This window comes from Centruroides vittatus, unplaced genomic scaffold (assembly GCF_030686945.1).
Source record: "Centruroides vittatus isolate TY-2023 unplaced genomic scaffold, ASM3068694v2 contig_1863, whole genome shotgun sequence".
Classification (NCBI taxonomy): domain Eukaryota; kingdom Metazoa; phylum Arthropoda; class Arachnida; order Scorpiones; family Buthidae; genus Centruroides; species Centruroides vittatus.
The window spans coordinates 1,323,480-1,338,220 of NW_027121147.1; the positions used below are offsets into that span (position 1 = coordinate 1,323,480).

Here is a 14,741-nt window from a genome sequence, read left to right on the forward strand (position 1 = left end):
TAATTGATTCATTGCCGGATCGCATGTGAGATGTTATTCGTCATCAAGGAGATTATTTTTAAGGAGATATAATTGATTATTTATGCATGTTACCATTTCATTTAAACAATTTACTCATTTATAGTCTGAAAACATTTCTTGAACTAATACTTTTGTCTAGCATTGCACTAGAAAGAAAAACTTTAGAACTATAAGTTCATTAAATGCCTGAATATACTGTTTTGAGGGGGGAAAAGGATATGAATGCATATATCTCACTACATGAAAATACTATTAAATAAATTTATATTTACATAATTTTTAATAGATTTACTATTAGATAGCACTAGAATTAATTTACATTGAATAAATTTGCATACTTTTTGAATAATTTATCTAATATTTATTTTGTATTTCAACAAGAATTAAATTATTTTGTTGTATTTTGAATAAGAACTTTCATATAGCGTATATTATATTTTGTTAAATAGAATAAAATACTTGGGAAAAATTTACGTAAATAAACACAACAATCACATTTAAATGAAAAGTGATGCAAGAATAACTTTCATCAGAAATTGACTGTAGCTAAAATAAAAGTAACGTTATCATCTTTGATTCTGTAATTTAAGTAATGCTGAACTTTGTAACAGGTCAGAATGTAATAAAAGTAAAACATCTACTGTAAGATGTTTGAATGAAAGTTTTATTGCTTTAACACGTATTTATAAGACGCACATTTATTCTATATAATAGTCTTTATATAAGAATTTGATTTTATTTCAGCTGACATCATTTTCAATAATTAAAACATCAATGCAAAGATAATTCTATAGAGTTGAGATGCACAGAAAAATATAAAATTAAATGCATCTAACACCGATACAAAAAATAATCATTTATAGTTAAAAATTGGTATATTTTATTGAATTTGTTTGTGATAATTTCGTGTTTATTAAATACTTTTAAATAATTTTTGCATTTATTATGTGAATTTTCCAAAAATAAAATGAAAACAACGTTGTAAGCGAACTAACTCTTCGTTCTCGAGTGATGGCGAAAAAGAGTCGTTACGCGTTTGAGGGTTGATTTTGTTTATTTATTTGATTATGCAACGGACAGATGGGCAATGTGCCGAGTGGGATGCCTCCCGGGAGGTCTTTCTATGGAGAGAAAATCCGGAAAACTCCGGACAGCCAACCCGTTGGCGAGGCTCAAACCTGCGGTCAACTACCAGTGTTTAACGATTTAGTCACCCGGCCACTGGTGGGCTTGAAGGTTGGAGAAGTCCGTAAATTGAAACTTCGATTTTCCCTTTCACTCACCCCTTAAGCCACATGTTCAAAACAATGTAAGGAGGGTTGAACTTTCCGTTCTCGAGGTTTGGGGAAAAAAATATTTGAAACATAATACATACCACAGTTTGGCATTCTTCTAGTGTATGATCCGGTAGCGACGCAAGAGCGACTAGCGAAATGACGCACGGCTGTGATCTAACCTAATTTAATTTATTTTTATACGGTATAAGTTATATATATATATACAAGTTAGGTTAGGTCACAATCTGAACACACTCGTGAGGATCGATCGCGTCGCTAACGGATAAGACACATCACACTTTGGCAGTATCAAGAACTTCCGAATGTGTTATGTATTATGTTCCAGATATTTTCCTCCAAAATGCGAAAACGAAGTTCAACCCTCTTGCAACATTGTGTTTCTATGTGTATATATCAACCGAACGAGTGGAAGGGGAAATCGACAATTTACAAACTTCTTCAACCTTCAAACGCGTAGCAACTTCTTTTCTCCCTTACTCGAGAACGAAGCTTCAGCCCTTGCAACATTGTTTATATATATTTGGTGTGGACATTAGACGGCTGAGCCGAAGAGAAGTGAAAATTTCAAATTTACAAAACTCTCCAGTCGTAACAAAGATTTTATCCATGTTTTTACACGAGTTATTAGTGTGAATAATTTAAACATAGATAAATATTTTTAAAATTTCACTCTGATCAATGTGTAAAAACAAGTAAATAAATTTAACGCATTTTTATTAATATCGTATTAAAGAAATATCTAAGAAATAATACTTTTAAAGTATGAATTATATTATTACATATCTACTATCATCAAATAAATTGGTTTATTTTGACAATAAATAAAATTTGTTTATGAACATAATATACTGATAAACAAAATCTTAAAATAACAAATAACAAAATTGTTTAAAACTCGTCCTATATTTATGTTATAAATGATAACATGATCTAAACAGAAGTCAATAGCAAATTTATTTTGATTTAGATTACAAGATTAAACTTTTATTTAAATAAAATTTCGTTTGTATTTACTAAATTTTTATACTATTTAACCTTTTATACTATTTAACCATTTATACTATTTAACCATTTATACAATAGAACCATTTATACAATTTATACAATAGAGCAGTCGATTATCCGAAAAAGCGATTAACCGAAATCTACTTCAGAGAATACAAATTTTACGGAGGTAATTACGAAATTACGAAGTTTTTATTCAATGAATAATAGCGATTTTCGGTATTGGGGATCTGTAGGACAGCTATTGAACTATATCATTAACAATACTAGTGTTAAGTTTTATTTGTTATAGTACAAATAGAAAAGTATGATTTCTAACGTTTCACAGTGAAACGTTAGAAATCATGCATCAGAAGCAACGTCGACATGGTTAGAAATGCAATTTGTAGTATTTTTCAACTCTTATTACGATCTTATTTCAATGACGGCCGGATGGCCGAGCAGTTAGGGTGGTAGCTTACCGTTCTGGGGGACCCATGATCGAATCCAGGTGGGTCGAAAAACCACTGGAATTTTTCGTGAGGTGATCTATCCGAATATATCGGGCTTTGGTCTTCACCACCTGACCGCCTCATTGTGATCGGTCCTGGCCAACCCCAAAATGGACTTGCTAAAATGGCCCTCTGAGTGCCTAAAAGGTGGGAAGAGTTTTAAAAGAAATAAAAAAAAATAAGATCTTGCTTGATCATCAAACCAGGGATTTAGAAGAGTTAAAAAGAAAAAAATAAGATCCACCAGTGGCCAACGGTTCCGTTCCCTAACACTGGGAATTCGGTCGTGGGTTCGCACCTCGCCAGGACGGACTGGCTACGTGGAGTTTTCCGGGTTTTCTCCACGTCTGGAACGCCTAAATAGGGGCCAGTTTCCCTTAAAAAGACCTCCCGGAAGGCATCCCCCAGGCAGATCGCCTAAGTGTTGCGTTGCCGTAACTTAACTAAACAATAAAAAGAACATAGAGGATAAAGCAAAATAAGTGACTTCTTTCAAAAATAAACTATAATAGATAATTTTTACGTGAGTGCTGTACTTCATTTAATATTTTACTATCATGTAGTTTTAACCTTGAATTCAAAATTTCATCAGTAGGCTACGTTGTAGATTGCAATGAAAGATTGCCTGTAAATTACGCAATTTTTTTCGTTAATTCATATCATTCCTGTTTACAATATTAAATTTCTACGTCTTAATTTTTTTTACTATTGTACTATGTTTTTTCTGAATTGATAATGGTCATATACTTAAATGATACTATAGCTAAAGAAATGACATGAAATATAGCTTACAGAATAGTTTCGACGAATTTATGAAGCATACAACACGAACAGAAACGGAAAAAATTCGACAATTCGATCAATAAGTGCTAATAAAGTTATAATAATCAAACACTAGAAGAAACTGAAAGAATAAAATAATCAATGTAACTGACGAAATATTTAATGAAATTCACCTAAAGGATTTTGAATTCCAAAATTTGAATAACATGATAAAAATTAAAACTTAAAATAGAAAATATGGCACTTATTTATATCATTCAAAATTATTTCTGAACCGTAAACTGGATAAACGGCGGATTGCACCCGAGGAATAAAACAACCCGCAGATTGCCCAACGTGCTTTGGATGAACCTAACGAGTAAGATTAACTTAACTGGTTCGAACTAGTGAAAACTCGAAATCAGAAACTATTGCGGGTTTCGTATCTTGTACTATGAAATTCCTATGTTTGACCGGTCAATTTTGCAATCTTGCAATCTCTGTTGCACCAGGCTTTGAGCGTAAAAGATAGATGTAGCTTATGAAACTTTATGAAAGTTTACATCAAAAATTCACGAAATCAATTGATATTAGATAAGTGAAACATTCGTGGAAGAATAATAACAAAATAACGTTCTATCAATATAAACCAAATTTTAGGGGCTGTCCATAAATTACGTCCTCATTTTACTTGAAATTTTTACTTCTCTTCCTCTCTCGTCTAGGTTTGTCCAAGGGCGCGTGTGGAAATTCTAACCGGTAACACGGTAGTGGTGACTGACGTCATCGGTCATAGCCGGTTATTCCGGGCGATTGGCTCATTTTTAAACACGCTGGTTATTTTGTGGTGTTCAACATGGCGGAAAGTCGAGAGGAGATAATATTAACTCTGTCATTGCTGTCGAATATCGATTCAGAATCATATGACGATGATGATTCGACAAGTCCATCAAAAGATGAAAATAAAAAACTTGTAGAATTTTTCTAACAAGTATTGGAGAAAAATTTATCTTCGTTTAGTTTATACTGTAAAATGAATAATTTCGTAGCATTTGCTGACCATTTTCCATGCTGTCTTGTCCCATCTGAGATTTGGCATGACATGGCTTTCTGATCTTAGTTACTTTGTGTCGCGGAAACAAAATGTTTTATTTTCTCTAAACTTTTAAAATCACGGCCAAATTCGTCACGCGATGCAATGTGTCCGCGTCTTGTAATTCAATAGAACCGCTTTAACCGCTTTGTCACAGTGGTTACATCGGTTACCGGTAAGTACCGCAGGACAACCAGTGACGTCGTAATTTATAAACGCCGTTGGTTATTTACGTCACATTTTCTAAACGCCTTGGTAACTGCCGACGGTTACCGGTAACACCGGTTACAATTTCCAAACGCGCCCCAAGTTTCCATAACCTCTTCGGACATTCAACAAAACTCGACCCTCTCTTCCTTAAAACCTTTATCACTTTATGAATGATAGATAGAAGCGAAACATACAAGAAACTTTGAAATAAATATAAAGTGCATAAACTGTACAAAATTTATGAAATAAACGGACATCCACTAAAGCTCAACCTATTCTCTTACCATTGTCCGACTTTATCTGACTTGCCATAATTAATAATCATTTTGTGCAGATGCTACAGGTATTCACATATAAAAATTGTATATGTTTAAATGGGAACACACATTTCTCAATAAATTTTACTATTGTTTTTATAACTCATCATGTTGAGCCAGATATAATAATTGAACAAGTTAACTACTCTAAAAAGAATTTATATACAACAGTTTTAATTTTATACCATAATAAATTATGGCATAAAAATTTATAAGTAAATTAATACACAGATGAATTATAAACTTGATAATTATTAACGTGCATGATCAAGATTATTAAATTTTATTTTTAAATTTGCAATCACAATTATTTCTCATTACATTGTTTTGTTAGTATTTTCTTTTAAATTGCAGGTTTGTGAATTTTTTGTTTATCAGAGATATAGAGAAATCTCTCCCGAATACCAAGAAACAATTTAATGATAGGCATATTATAAAATATATCTAGAATGAATAAGCTGTTTTTGAATGAGTACGCACATTCTCGAGTTCTTGTCATGAATTGATATTCTATTAAAAAAATTGCTATAATTTCGAAACCTTTTTAAAATATGTATATTTAAAAGCGAACAAAATCACTTAATTCACCCACTTCCAATAGGAAGTGATATTTCTAATAGGAAGTGATTTTCCAATATTGATCAAATTCGGCAAACGAAGTATCAAATTAAGTATCAAATCGAATCAACTTCTAGGTGTGCAGAAACTTGTTAAAATTTAAATATGGTTCTAGTTTATGGAATTATTAACGATTTTTGGCGATTTACATCGGTCATTTGACCAGTAGTGACTTAATGCCACGTGGTCTATTATTAGAATTTTTTGTTGTATGATAATTGGGCTGCAATTTGAAAAAAAATGTAGACCTATAAATTCCCACTGTTCTTCGTTTGTTTGTCTGTCCTTCATTAAATCTCGAAAACAGAATTAGATAGATGAATGCTGAAACCAGGTGTGGAAAGATTATTGGCAAAAGGCCCCGATTAACGTAAAACTGGAAGTTACGTTATTTCAATTCAAAAATTTGTCCCTAAAAGGCGTTATATACCTGACCGGCACGATTGTATTGCTAACAGGAAAAGTATTATGTACATACGGGGGAAAGAAACTATTAATTTGAGGTAGAGAAGATATATTTTAAATAAATTAATTAAACATATGATTAAAAATTTTAACCCAGCATTGTGACAGTGCAGTGTCACAATAAATAATTTCTCGGTTTTATTTGAAATTATTCAATTTAAAGTTTATGTTTAAAAAAAACAAAATGTAAAGCATGTAATAGCCTCAAATACTCAGAATACTGTACGCCGTCCTAGCCAATTACATTTTTTATTTAGCATTCTATATTACTGAATTTGTTCTGACCGAGCTGCAATGCATCTACCAAGTGCACCTTTCGTCTTTCATACAATGGTTAATATGCATAATATGCGGAGTCATAGCCTATATGCAACTCATTATAGGCTATGACTCCGTGTGAGCGATATATTGAACGCATGCGTCCGAGTAGCCGGCCGTAGATGAAATAGCCATACTCACGCGGGAAAATAAAGCCTCCCGAGAGGTCTTTTTAAGGGAAACTGGCCCCTATTTATGCGTTATAGACGTGGAGAAAAGCTGGAAAACTCTACGTGACCAGCCCGTCTGAGCGAGGCATGAACCCACGACCGAACTCCCAGTGTTCAGGGAACGAAGACCGCTACCAAGTGCATTCCATGCGTGCTCAATGGGATAGCATGCTGGCCAATCTATGCACTCGATTCCCTACTCCAGAAACCTGTCGTCCACTAGTCGAGTTCTGTATGGTCGCTAATTATCGTCCATGAAGAGAAAAGTATCACCAACAGCTCCAGCATACTATATGACAATAGGTCTGAGAATCGCATCTCTATAACTGTCGTTTCGGCGGGCATACAGGACTGTACTTTACGTCCACCAATACTTAGCTTATACCTACCCAGGCCATTAATCTAAGTCTGTCATAGCGTGATCTTCCTTGCACAAAAAGTGCGGTATGCGAAATAACCCACTTTTTGGAGACATTACAGTTGAGTCAGGTTCTGTTCTCTGACAGTCGAGATTCAGCCAGAGAACAGAACCTGACTCAACTCGTAATGCCTCCAATCTCCAATCATAATATTCCTCAGTTTAGTCCTTTGGGTTAAAAAGCCCAAAGGACTAGACTAAAGATCATGCGGTATGCTAAATATCCCAGCTTTTGTGCAGAAAAGGCAGACTTAGATTAAAAGAGAATAATACATATAACAAAATGGCTTATTTCTGTTGTCTTTTATCGTTTAACTTCAATATGAAGCAAATTATTTGTAATAAAATGCAACTACAAAAATACACATTTTTATTCTTGAAACTATTGCACAGTACATATCAGTTGTACAATAAATGATGTAAAAATAGTTGTTAAATTTGAAAAAGACAAAGGAGAATAAACCGTACGAACTCGAATAGATCCACTATCGGTTTATTTTTTAAACCGTTTAGGATGTGTATTTATCAATCTTGTGAGGGCTATTCGAATCTATAGATTTATTTTTTCAAAATTAATTTTAGTATGTGTTGGTGTGAGAGGACGCATGAGTTGTTAAACGAAAACCAAAACGAGTTCTAAAAAAGTAAATACAGACAAGAAACGTGACTCATTAATTTACACAGTTACAATTTTGAACAGGTTGTTTACTGTAATTCTTAGCTTAAAAAACGTAATTCGAATGAGCTCACTTAAGTACTGAGGATTTATTTTTTTTTAATGCAATTGGGATTTGGGTATATTTCAGCCTGAGGAGTAATTTAAACTTGTGATCTATTTGAGAGCGTAAGGTATAGGCTGTACTGCAAATACTATAAAATTCTATGAAACTTTGACGTTTTAGTAAATTAATAAACAAGCTCTAGAGATTCACAAACTACGAAAAATGTATAGAATGCCTGATATGCACTCCACAGGAACATCAGAACTGCCTTAATTTTTAAAACTGTTTCCATCCTCTGGGCTCTAAGAGGGCCTTTTTTAGCAAGTCCATTAAGGGTTCGGTCAAGTCCTCAATAAGGCGGCCGGATGGAGAAAAGGAACCCGACATAAACTTATAGAAAATAATTAAATTCTAAAAGTAAACATTAGGTTTAATGTTAGAATTTTTATGCCTCCATAATTACGTAAAGCTAAATAAAGATATTTATCTATATTTATTCAGCTTCATATTTAAAGTTTATACTGTTATATCTATACATATTTATACAGTATAATCTATACATATGTATAGATTATACTGTTTTCTTCTACAACGACATTGTTCGCCGTCAGGACTTGCACGGCTCTATGACTCTGCCTGTAGTTTGTCGTGTTAGTTTGAACTGCTAACCTGTAGTGGCGGAATGCGCCGATTTTATTTCTCATTTAATTGCACAGCATCTCTGCCTCTACACTCTCACAAACCAGTGTCAGCCTGCCTGGATCAGCCCCTGACATCAGCATAGAATGAACTTTTTTGTAAAGAAGAAATCTGGCTCTTAGCCGGTTTTCTATCGGGAACAGTCATTGCTCTTGTCTATGAAAAATGCAAAACTCCTACTTCAAAAATTGACTGTTGTTAATCATTCTGTCGTTATAAATGGGTTATCTGGGCTTAGTATATTGAAATGCCATTGTATAATAAAGCACACTTCTTCAGCGAAACAAAAATGGCTTCTCAGTATAAAATATACAGCATAACTAATTATTAGATCTTAATTACAGCCAGTGCCGTAACTAGGGCGGTGCCAGCGGTGCCCAGGCACAGGGTGCAGACTTTGGGTGGGGCGCAGAAATGACCTGAACCAAGTTTTGGGTCATAGTTTTGGGGCATAGTTAAGAAGCTCGCACCGGGCAAATAAAAGGCTAGTTACGGCGCTGATTACAGCAAAATTTATACGGTAATTATTTGCATAAATTTTAAATCAGCTCTAACGCGTCAACATTTTTTTTATCATCTTGCTTGCTTAAATAATTAGCTTTAGTCGATCAGTTAAGCTGACAAAGTACAAATATGAATAGAATTTTCAAAAATATTCATGATTGTTTGATAGGTTCTGTTGTTCACCACTTGGCATTCTCATTGTGGGACTAGTAGAATACACGAGAAACATGACAAAAGTGTTTTTAATTCACGGCCGGGTGCCCAAGCAATTAATTAAAGTGGCAGTCTACCTTCCTTGGAATCCGAATAATATCCGGACGGAGGTAAAGCCACAAAAATATTTCTGGGAGTGGGTTTAAAAAAATTTTTTTTCGCTCTATGGGCACTAAGAGGGCCTCTTAGCAAGCCCATTACGGGTTCGGCCATGCCCAAATGAAGCAGCCGAGTGGTGAACGGTTTGTCCGAATATGAAAAAAGCATATTTGTTTTACGCAAGCTAACAAAAATTGCATTATACCACTGTTTTTATTGAACTGTTTATACGATTAACAGCTATAATTATTAATTAGCATTGTATTAACTAATACGTTATTACAGTATAACCGTACGTACAGTACAGTCAACAGTTCTTTACCAGTGGCCGAATGGGTAAAACCACTGAACATAAATAATTGGTCATGGGCTCGACTAATGGGTGTAGTGTGAGAAGTTTTTGCGTTTTTCCCACGTGTCTAATATTTAAGTAGAAGATGGTTTCCATATAGAAAACCCATCGCCTATACGTTGCGGTGCTAACCAATCCACTTCGGCCGGATGGCCGAGCGGTCAAGGTGGTAGCCTACCGCTCTGGGGAGACCCGGGATCGAATCCGAACGGGTCGAATAATTCCCAGGAATTTTTCGGGAGTGGTCCGTTCGGATATGTCGGGCCCCGTCCCTCACCACCCGGCCGCCCCATTGTGGGCCTGGCCGAACCCATAATGGGCTTGCTATAAGAGGCCCTCTTACTTGTTAGTGCCCACTGGGCGGAAAGAGTTACAAAAAAAAAGGGCGGAAAGAGTTAAAAAAAAACCAATCCACTTCATAAATATTTTAAAATTTTGCACACAACTTGTAAATAAACAATAAGATTTTAAAAATATTTTAATTTATTTTATCATATATATTTTAAAATTTTTTACATTAATAACCATATACGGTTAAATAATTATTTTCTTAGCTTTAAGCGAGCGCCTGGCAACATTGTCGTGAATCATGTGCTCCATATTATCTATTACATGCGGTAGTTAACGCCTTTTTTCAGAACTTTTTAGTTTCTTTTGACAAAATTCCGAGTTTAAGTGGGCAAAGCACCATGGCAGGAAGAATGCCTGCCGTAGTAATTGATAATGGGACAGGGTGAGAAATTATTACATTTAAAATATTTCTAATATTAATTTTAATGACTTTTTTTTAAAAACCGGATGAAGGATGTAGTTTTTAATTGGAAAAATGTCAGTAGATATCAATAAAGTGTTATTGGGTTTAAGCTTATAAAATACTTGACATTCCTATAAAATAAGTAACACTCAAAATATGCTTCTGTTAAAAATCAACTTTTTATTCAATTTTGTAATAAGATGTTTTTAATTTAATAATTTTATGAAATATAGTGACTAATTCCAATAATGTTCATCTTTTGCATCTTTACAGTGAACAAAATCCATATTTAAAAATTATAAAGATAGAGCAATGACTAAGTAATGTTAATAAATTACTATTACTATTTTTGAAGAATTTTTAAAAAGTTTTCCTGAAACAAAGGATTGAATACTTCCTTGTTATTCTCGATTACGGTGTCATTAGGGTTACTGTAATAGTCGAAGGCAAAATATCGGATGTATTAGCATTAAAAGTACTCTGACGGTGAGTCAGAATGAAAGGAATTTATTCGTATTTTTCAATCTAGTAAATGCAGGCATATAATATAAAGTTTCAATTTACAGTTTCCTTTGGGGCACAGAATGCAGTTTTAAGTAAGAAAATTGTTTTACTACTTAGACAACAAGTACTATTGAGTTTAAAAAAAATGTTAAAATGAATGTGCATGTGTTCTCGAAGCAACAGCTATTACATTTGCTTATACAATGTTGCCACCTAGCCAACAATTACAATAATAATTGGTTGTGTAGAGAGTGCACACCGGTAACAGGTAGAGCATTTTGGTTAGTACAATCCGGTGTTGAGTCAGTGATATACAATAATAATCATCAAAAATTTAGCATCTTGTCAGATTTAAATGTAAGTGGTTATGATTTAACTGTCAACTGCATGATTGGTTGAAAAGTACAGACATTTTGTTTATTTTTTCTAAGTACGGCATGGACACAGATAGAGCCTTTATGGTATGGACTGTCCATACTAAACACGGATGTATGGTAACTCTAGTATCGTTAAGCATAGATTGATTCTTTTTGCATGCTTACATGACAGCTCATTTCCAAGTTACTTTACTAAAACTATTTATTTAAAAATTGATTATAAAATTCATAGGGGAAAAAATGTTTTAACAGAATTGTTCTTACTCAATAAAATAAATGTAACAGATGATTATAACAATGAATATGAAATAAGTTTGCTTAGGATGGTATTACTTTTGGCAGCTCTTAAAATGAACTATGCATATTACAATAATATCCAACTTAATGGCCTATTTTTTTAACTAGTTATGTACAGTGCTCTTTTTCTGAAAAAATTACTGCTGATATGCATATATGGTAACTGAATATATAGAATTGTTTTTACTGTTCAATTGCTGATACTATGTACTGATTATTGGTACTTTTTATGGCATATGCTGGTACAACATAGTGGTGTGTTTTGACACAAAACTAATCCTGGTTATATATAGACATCTGGCTGTGTAAATTACCTATTTACAAATAATTTTAAGTTTTAACTTCAGATGTGTTCAGTTTCATTTGCTACAAAAGTTATTCTCAATATTTTAAAAACAATCATAAAGAAAACCCTGCAAAAATGTTTTAAATTATCTTTACTATTCAAAAGTAACACAATAAATCTTAATGTGAAAATTACCATATTTATTCAAATTGTAAAATGTACTTTTTTCTTGTTTTATCATCTCTGAAAATATTGTCTTAGATTTGATGTGATAGATCATAATTAGCAATCTCTAGTTCCATGTGTGTTTTTCTCTCACTTATTACATTGTATTATTTTAATGATTTTATTAGAATAATATTTATTAGACCTCTTAAGTATTACCTATTACTATCATAAAATAATAAATATTTAAGAGGTAAACATAGCTCACTCTCATTAATCTATTAAAGTAACGTTGTAAGCACTTGGATGAAAATCCCAGAGAAAGTTGTGCAACAATCTTTCAAGAAATGTTGCATTTTAATGCACTGATTTGATTTAGTATAGAAAAATGTGAGCATCAAATCCAGTATTGATTCAGAATAATCTAACACAAAGTTAAGAGGTTACTGACTTCAGTATTCTGGAAGACAATGTTATATGACTTATTTTACTGTGCAATAAGTACTGAACAAATCTGTCAATGGAACTAATTCTGTTGGCAAATTTGTTATAAGTTTGTTACATTTTTAAAAAATTTGTGGTTGAACTTGTTGAAGTTAAGGTGCATCCTAGATTTGAATAAATATGGTAATATGATATATATATTACAACGAACTTCCTAACACACTGTAAAATCAGACTCACTCCTACCTTGAACCAAACAGTGCTAATATTTCTTCTTTAAAATCTCCTCACTAACGTTTTCGAATTTTTGGTTCTTCTTCAGGTGAAACGAGAAGCTATTCGATGGCAAGAACTTTTTTAAAAAACGAATTCCGAAAGTTCCACGTACACGCACAATCCTTTCGGAATTCGTTTTTTAAAAAAGTTCTTGCCATCGAATAGCTTCTCGTTTCACCTGAAGAAGAACCAAAGGTTCGAAAACGTTAGTGAGGAGATTTTAAAGAAGAAATATTAGCACTGTTTGGTTCAAGGTAGGAGTATGATATATATTTACAGAATGTGTGTATTTTTGTAAATTACACACATTCTTAATGTAAATTTTGACAAAAAGATTTTGAATATCTTAAAAAATTTTCCTTACAAAAGGATTTTTACATAGTTTTTTTTTTAATAGAAATATTTATCATCAGAGAATGTTTTCTTTTGCACAAATGAAAAGACTATTGTAATCCTAATTCTAAACTCATTTGTCTTGGAACTAAGATTACAATAGTAAGAATGTTTAACAAAAACTTTAAAGTTGTGCCTATTATTTGTCGTATATGAAAAAAACTAGCAACAAGTTGCATAACTTTCCTGGTGAAAAACACTAAGATATATTAGTACAAAATTAAAATTGTCTGTGGTGCCATCTGTTGTGATATTTAATAAAAAATTAACTTTTATATTATTAATTAATATAAATTGGCAAAAAGGTTAATTTTGAAGGTAGAGATGAATAAACATGAAAATTTCCAGCATTTGCTGTTTAAAAAAAAGAGCATTTTTGGTCATGTTTGGGGGGGGGGTTGGCATCAGGTTAAGCAGATTTTATATCAAATGTCTAAAGCAGGTTTGAAGTTCGGAATAATGTAGTTTTTCTTTGATTAAGTATTTTAATATATACTATATATATGTAAATGTTATGGCATTGTTCCAAACAGTGAATACAGGAAATTGATAGAAAGGTGTAAATTTGTGTTTATAAGATAGTTCCAGCCATAGGATTTAATAAGTAGAGATGAATTTTATAAAAAAAAGTTGTAAATGTTAATAAGAAGCAAAATCTTAAGTCTGACCTTGATATGACACAGAATCCCATCTATCTCCTCCCTCAACCTTTAACCATCAAAGTTTAATAGCATCAATGCTCCTTATATACAGGTTACCATGCCAAATTTTGTTTCTTAATCATTATGCAATCGTGAGATATTAAATGAAATATACACCAAAACACACAAGTTCACACTCATATATCCAGGGAATTATTTATTTTTTCATTTTTTGACATTTTTTGGTTTTGGGAGGTCTCAAAATTCAGAGATTTGCAAAATATCCTGCAAATTTGACACAATTCCAATACTTTCCTTTATAACAGAAAACAAACCAGAAAAGTAAAACTTTTTAAGTAGTTAGTTCTACGTGGCTTCATTTTAAATGCATCATGTCCATTTTTTAAAGATTTTAAATGCCATTTATTTACTGTGTAAGATTTGAATCTGTTAATTTCAGATATTTAAAAAATGTCTGTTTAATGTTATTATCTGATGGGATAAGTTTATCTCCCAAAAAAAAAAAACTTTTTCAAAAAATCTAATACCAAATTATTAATATCTAATTATTAATAGTAGAGAAAAATAGCCCAATTAATTACAGCGATTGTTTGGTTTAATACATCTATATATATAAAAACGAATGTATGTCTGTGTGTGTGTGTGTTTGTCCTTCATGCATTACCACACCATTTATCCGATTGCCATGAAACTTTGGGAAGTTGTTTAATACATTCCCGCGAAGGTTTGTGGCATATGTGAAGATCACCATTTCCCCCCTTTCAAAAATATATTTATATATGGATTAAGGCTTTCATGTCCAACAGAT

General features: G+C 32.7%; 1 protein-coding gene across 1 annotated transcript in view; it reads left to right on the forward strand.

Annotated features, from left to right (window-relative positions):
- The first annotated feature begins 10,369 nt into the window (after positions 1–10,369).
- Positions 10,370–14,741, forward strand: part of Arp3 (Actin-related protein 3) — a 41,594-nt gene continuing 37,222 nt past the window's right edge. Inside the window, exon 1 of the mRNA XM_067264379.1 lies at positions 10,370–10,508. Within this exon, the coding sequence (XP_067120480.1) occupies positions 10,465–10,508 (44 nt within the window). The 5' untranslated portion in view covers positions 10,370–10,464. The remainder of the gene's footprint in view (positions 10,509–14,741) is intronic.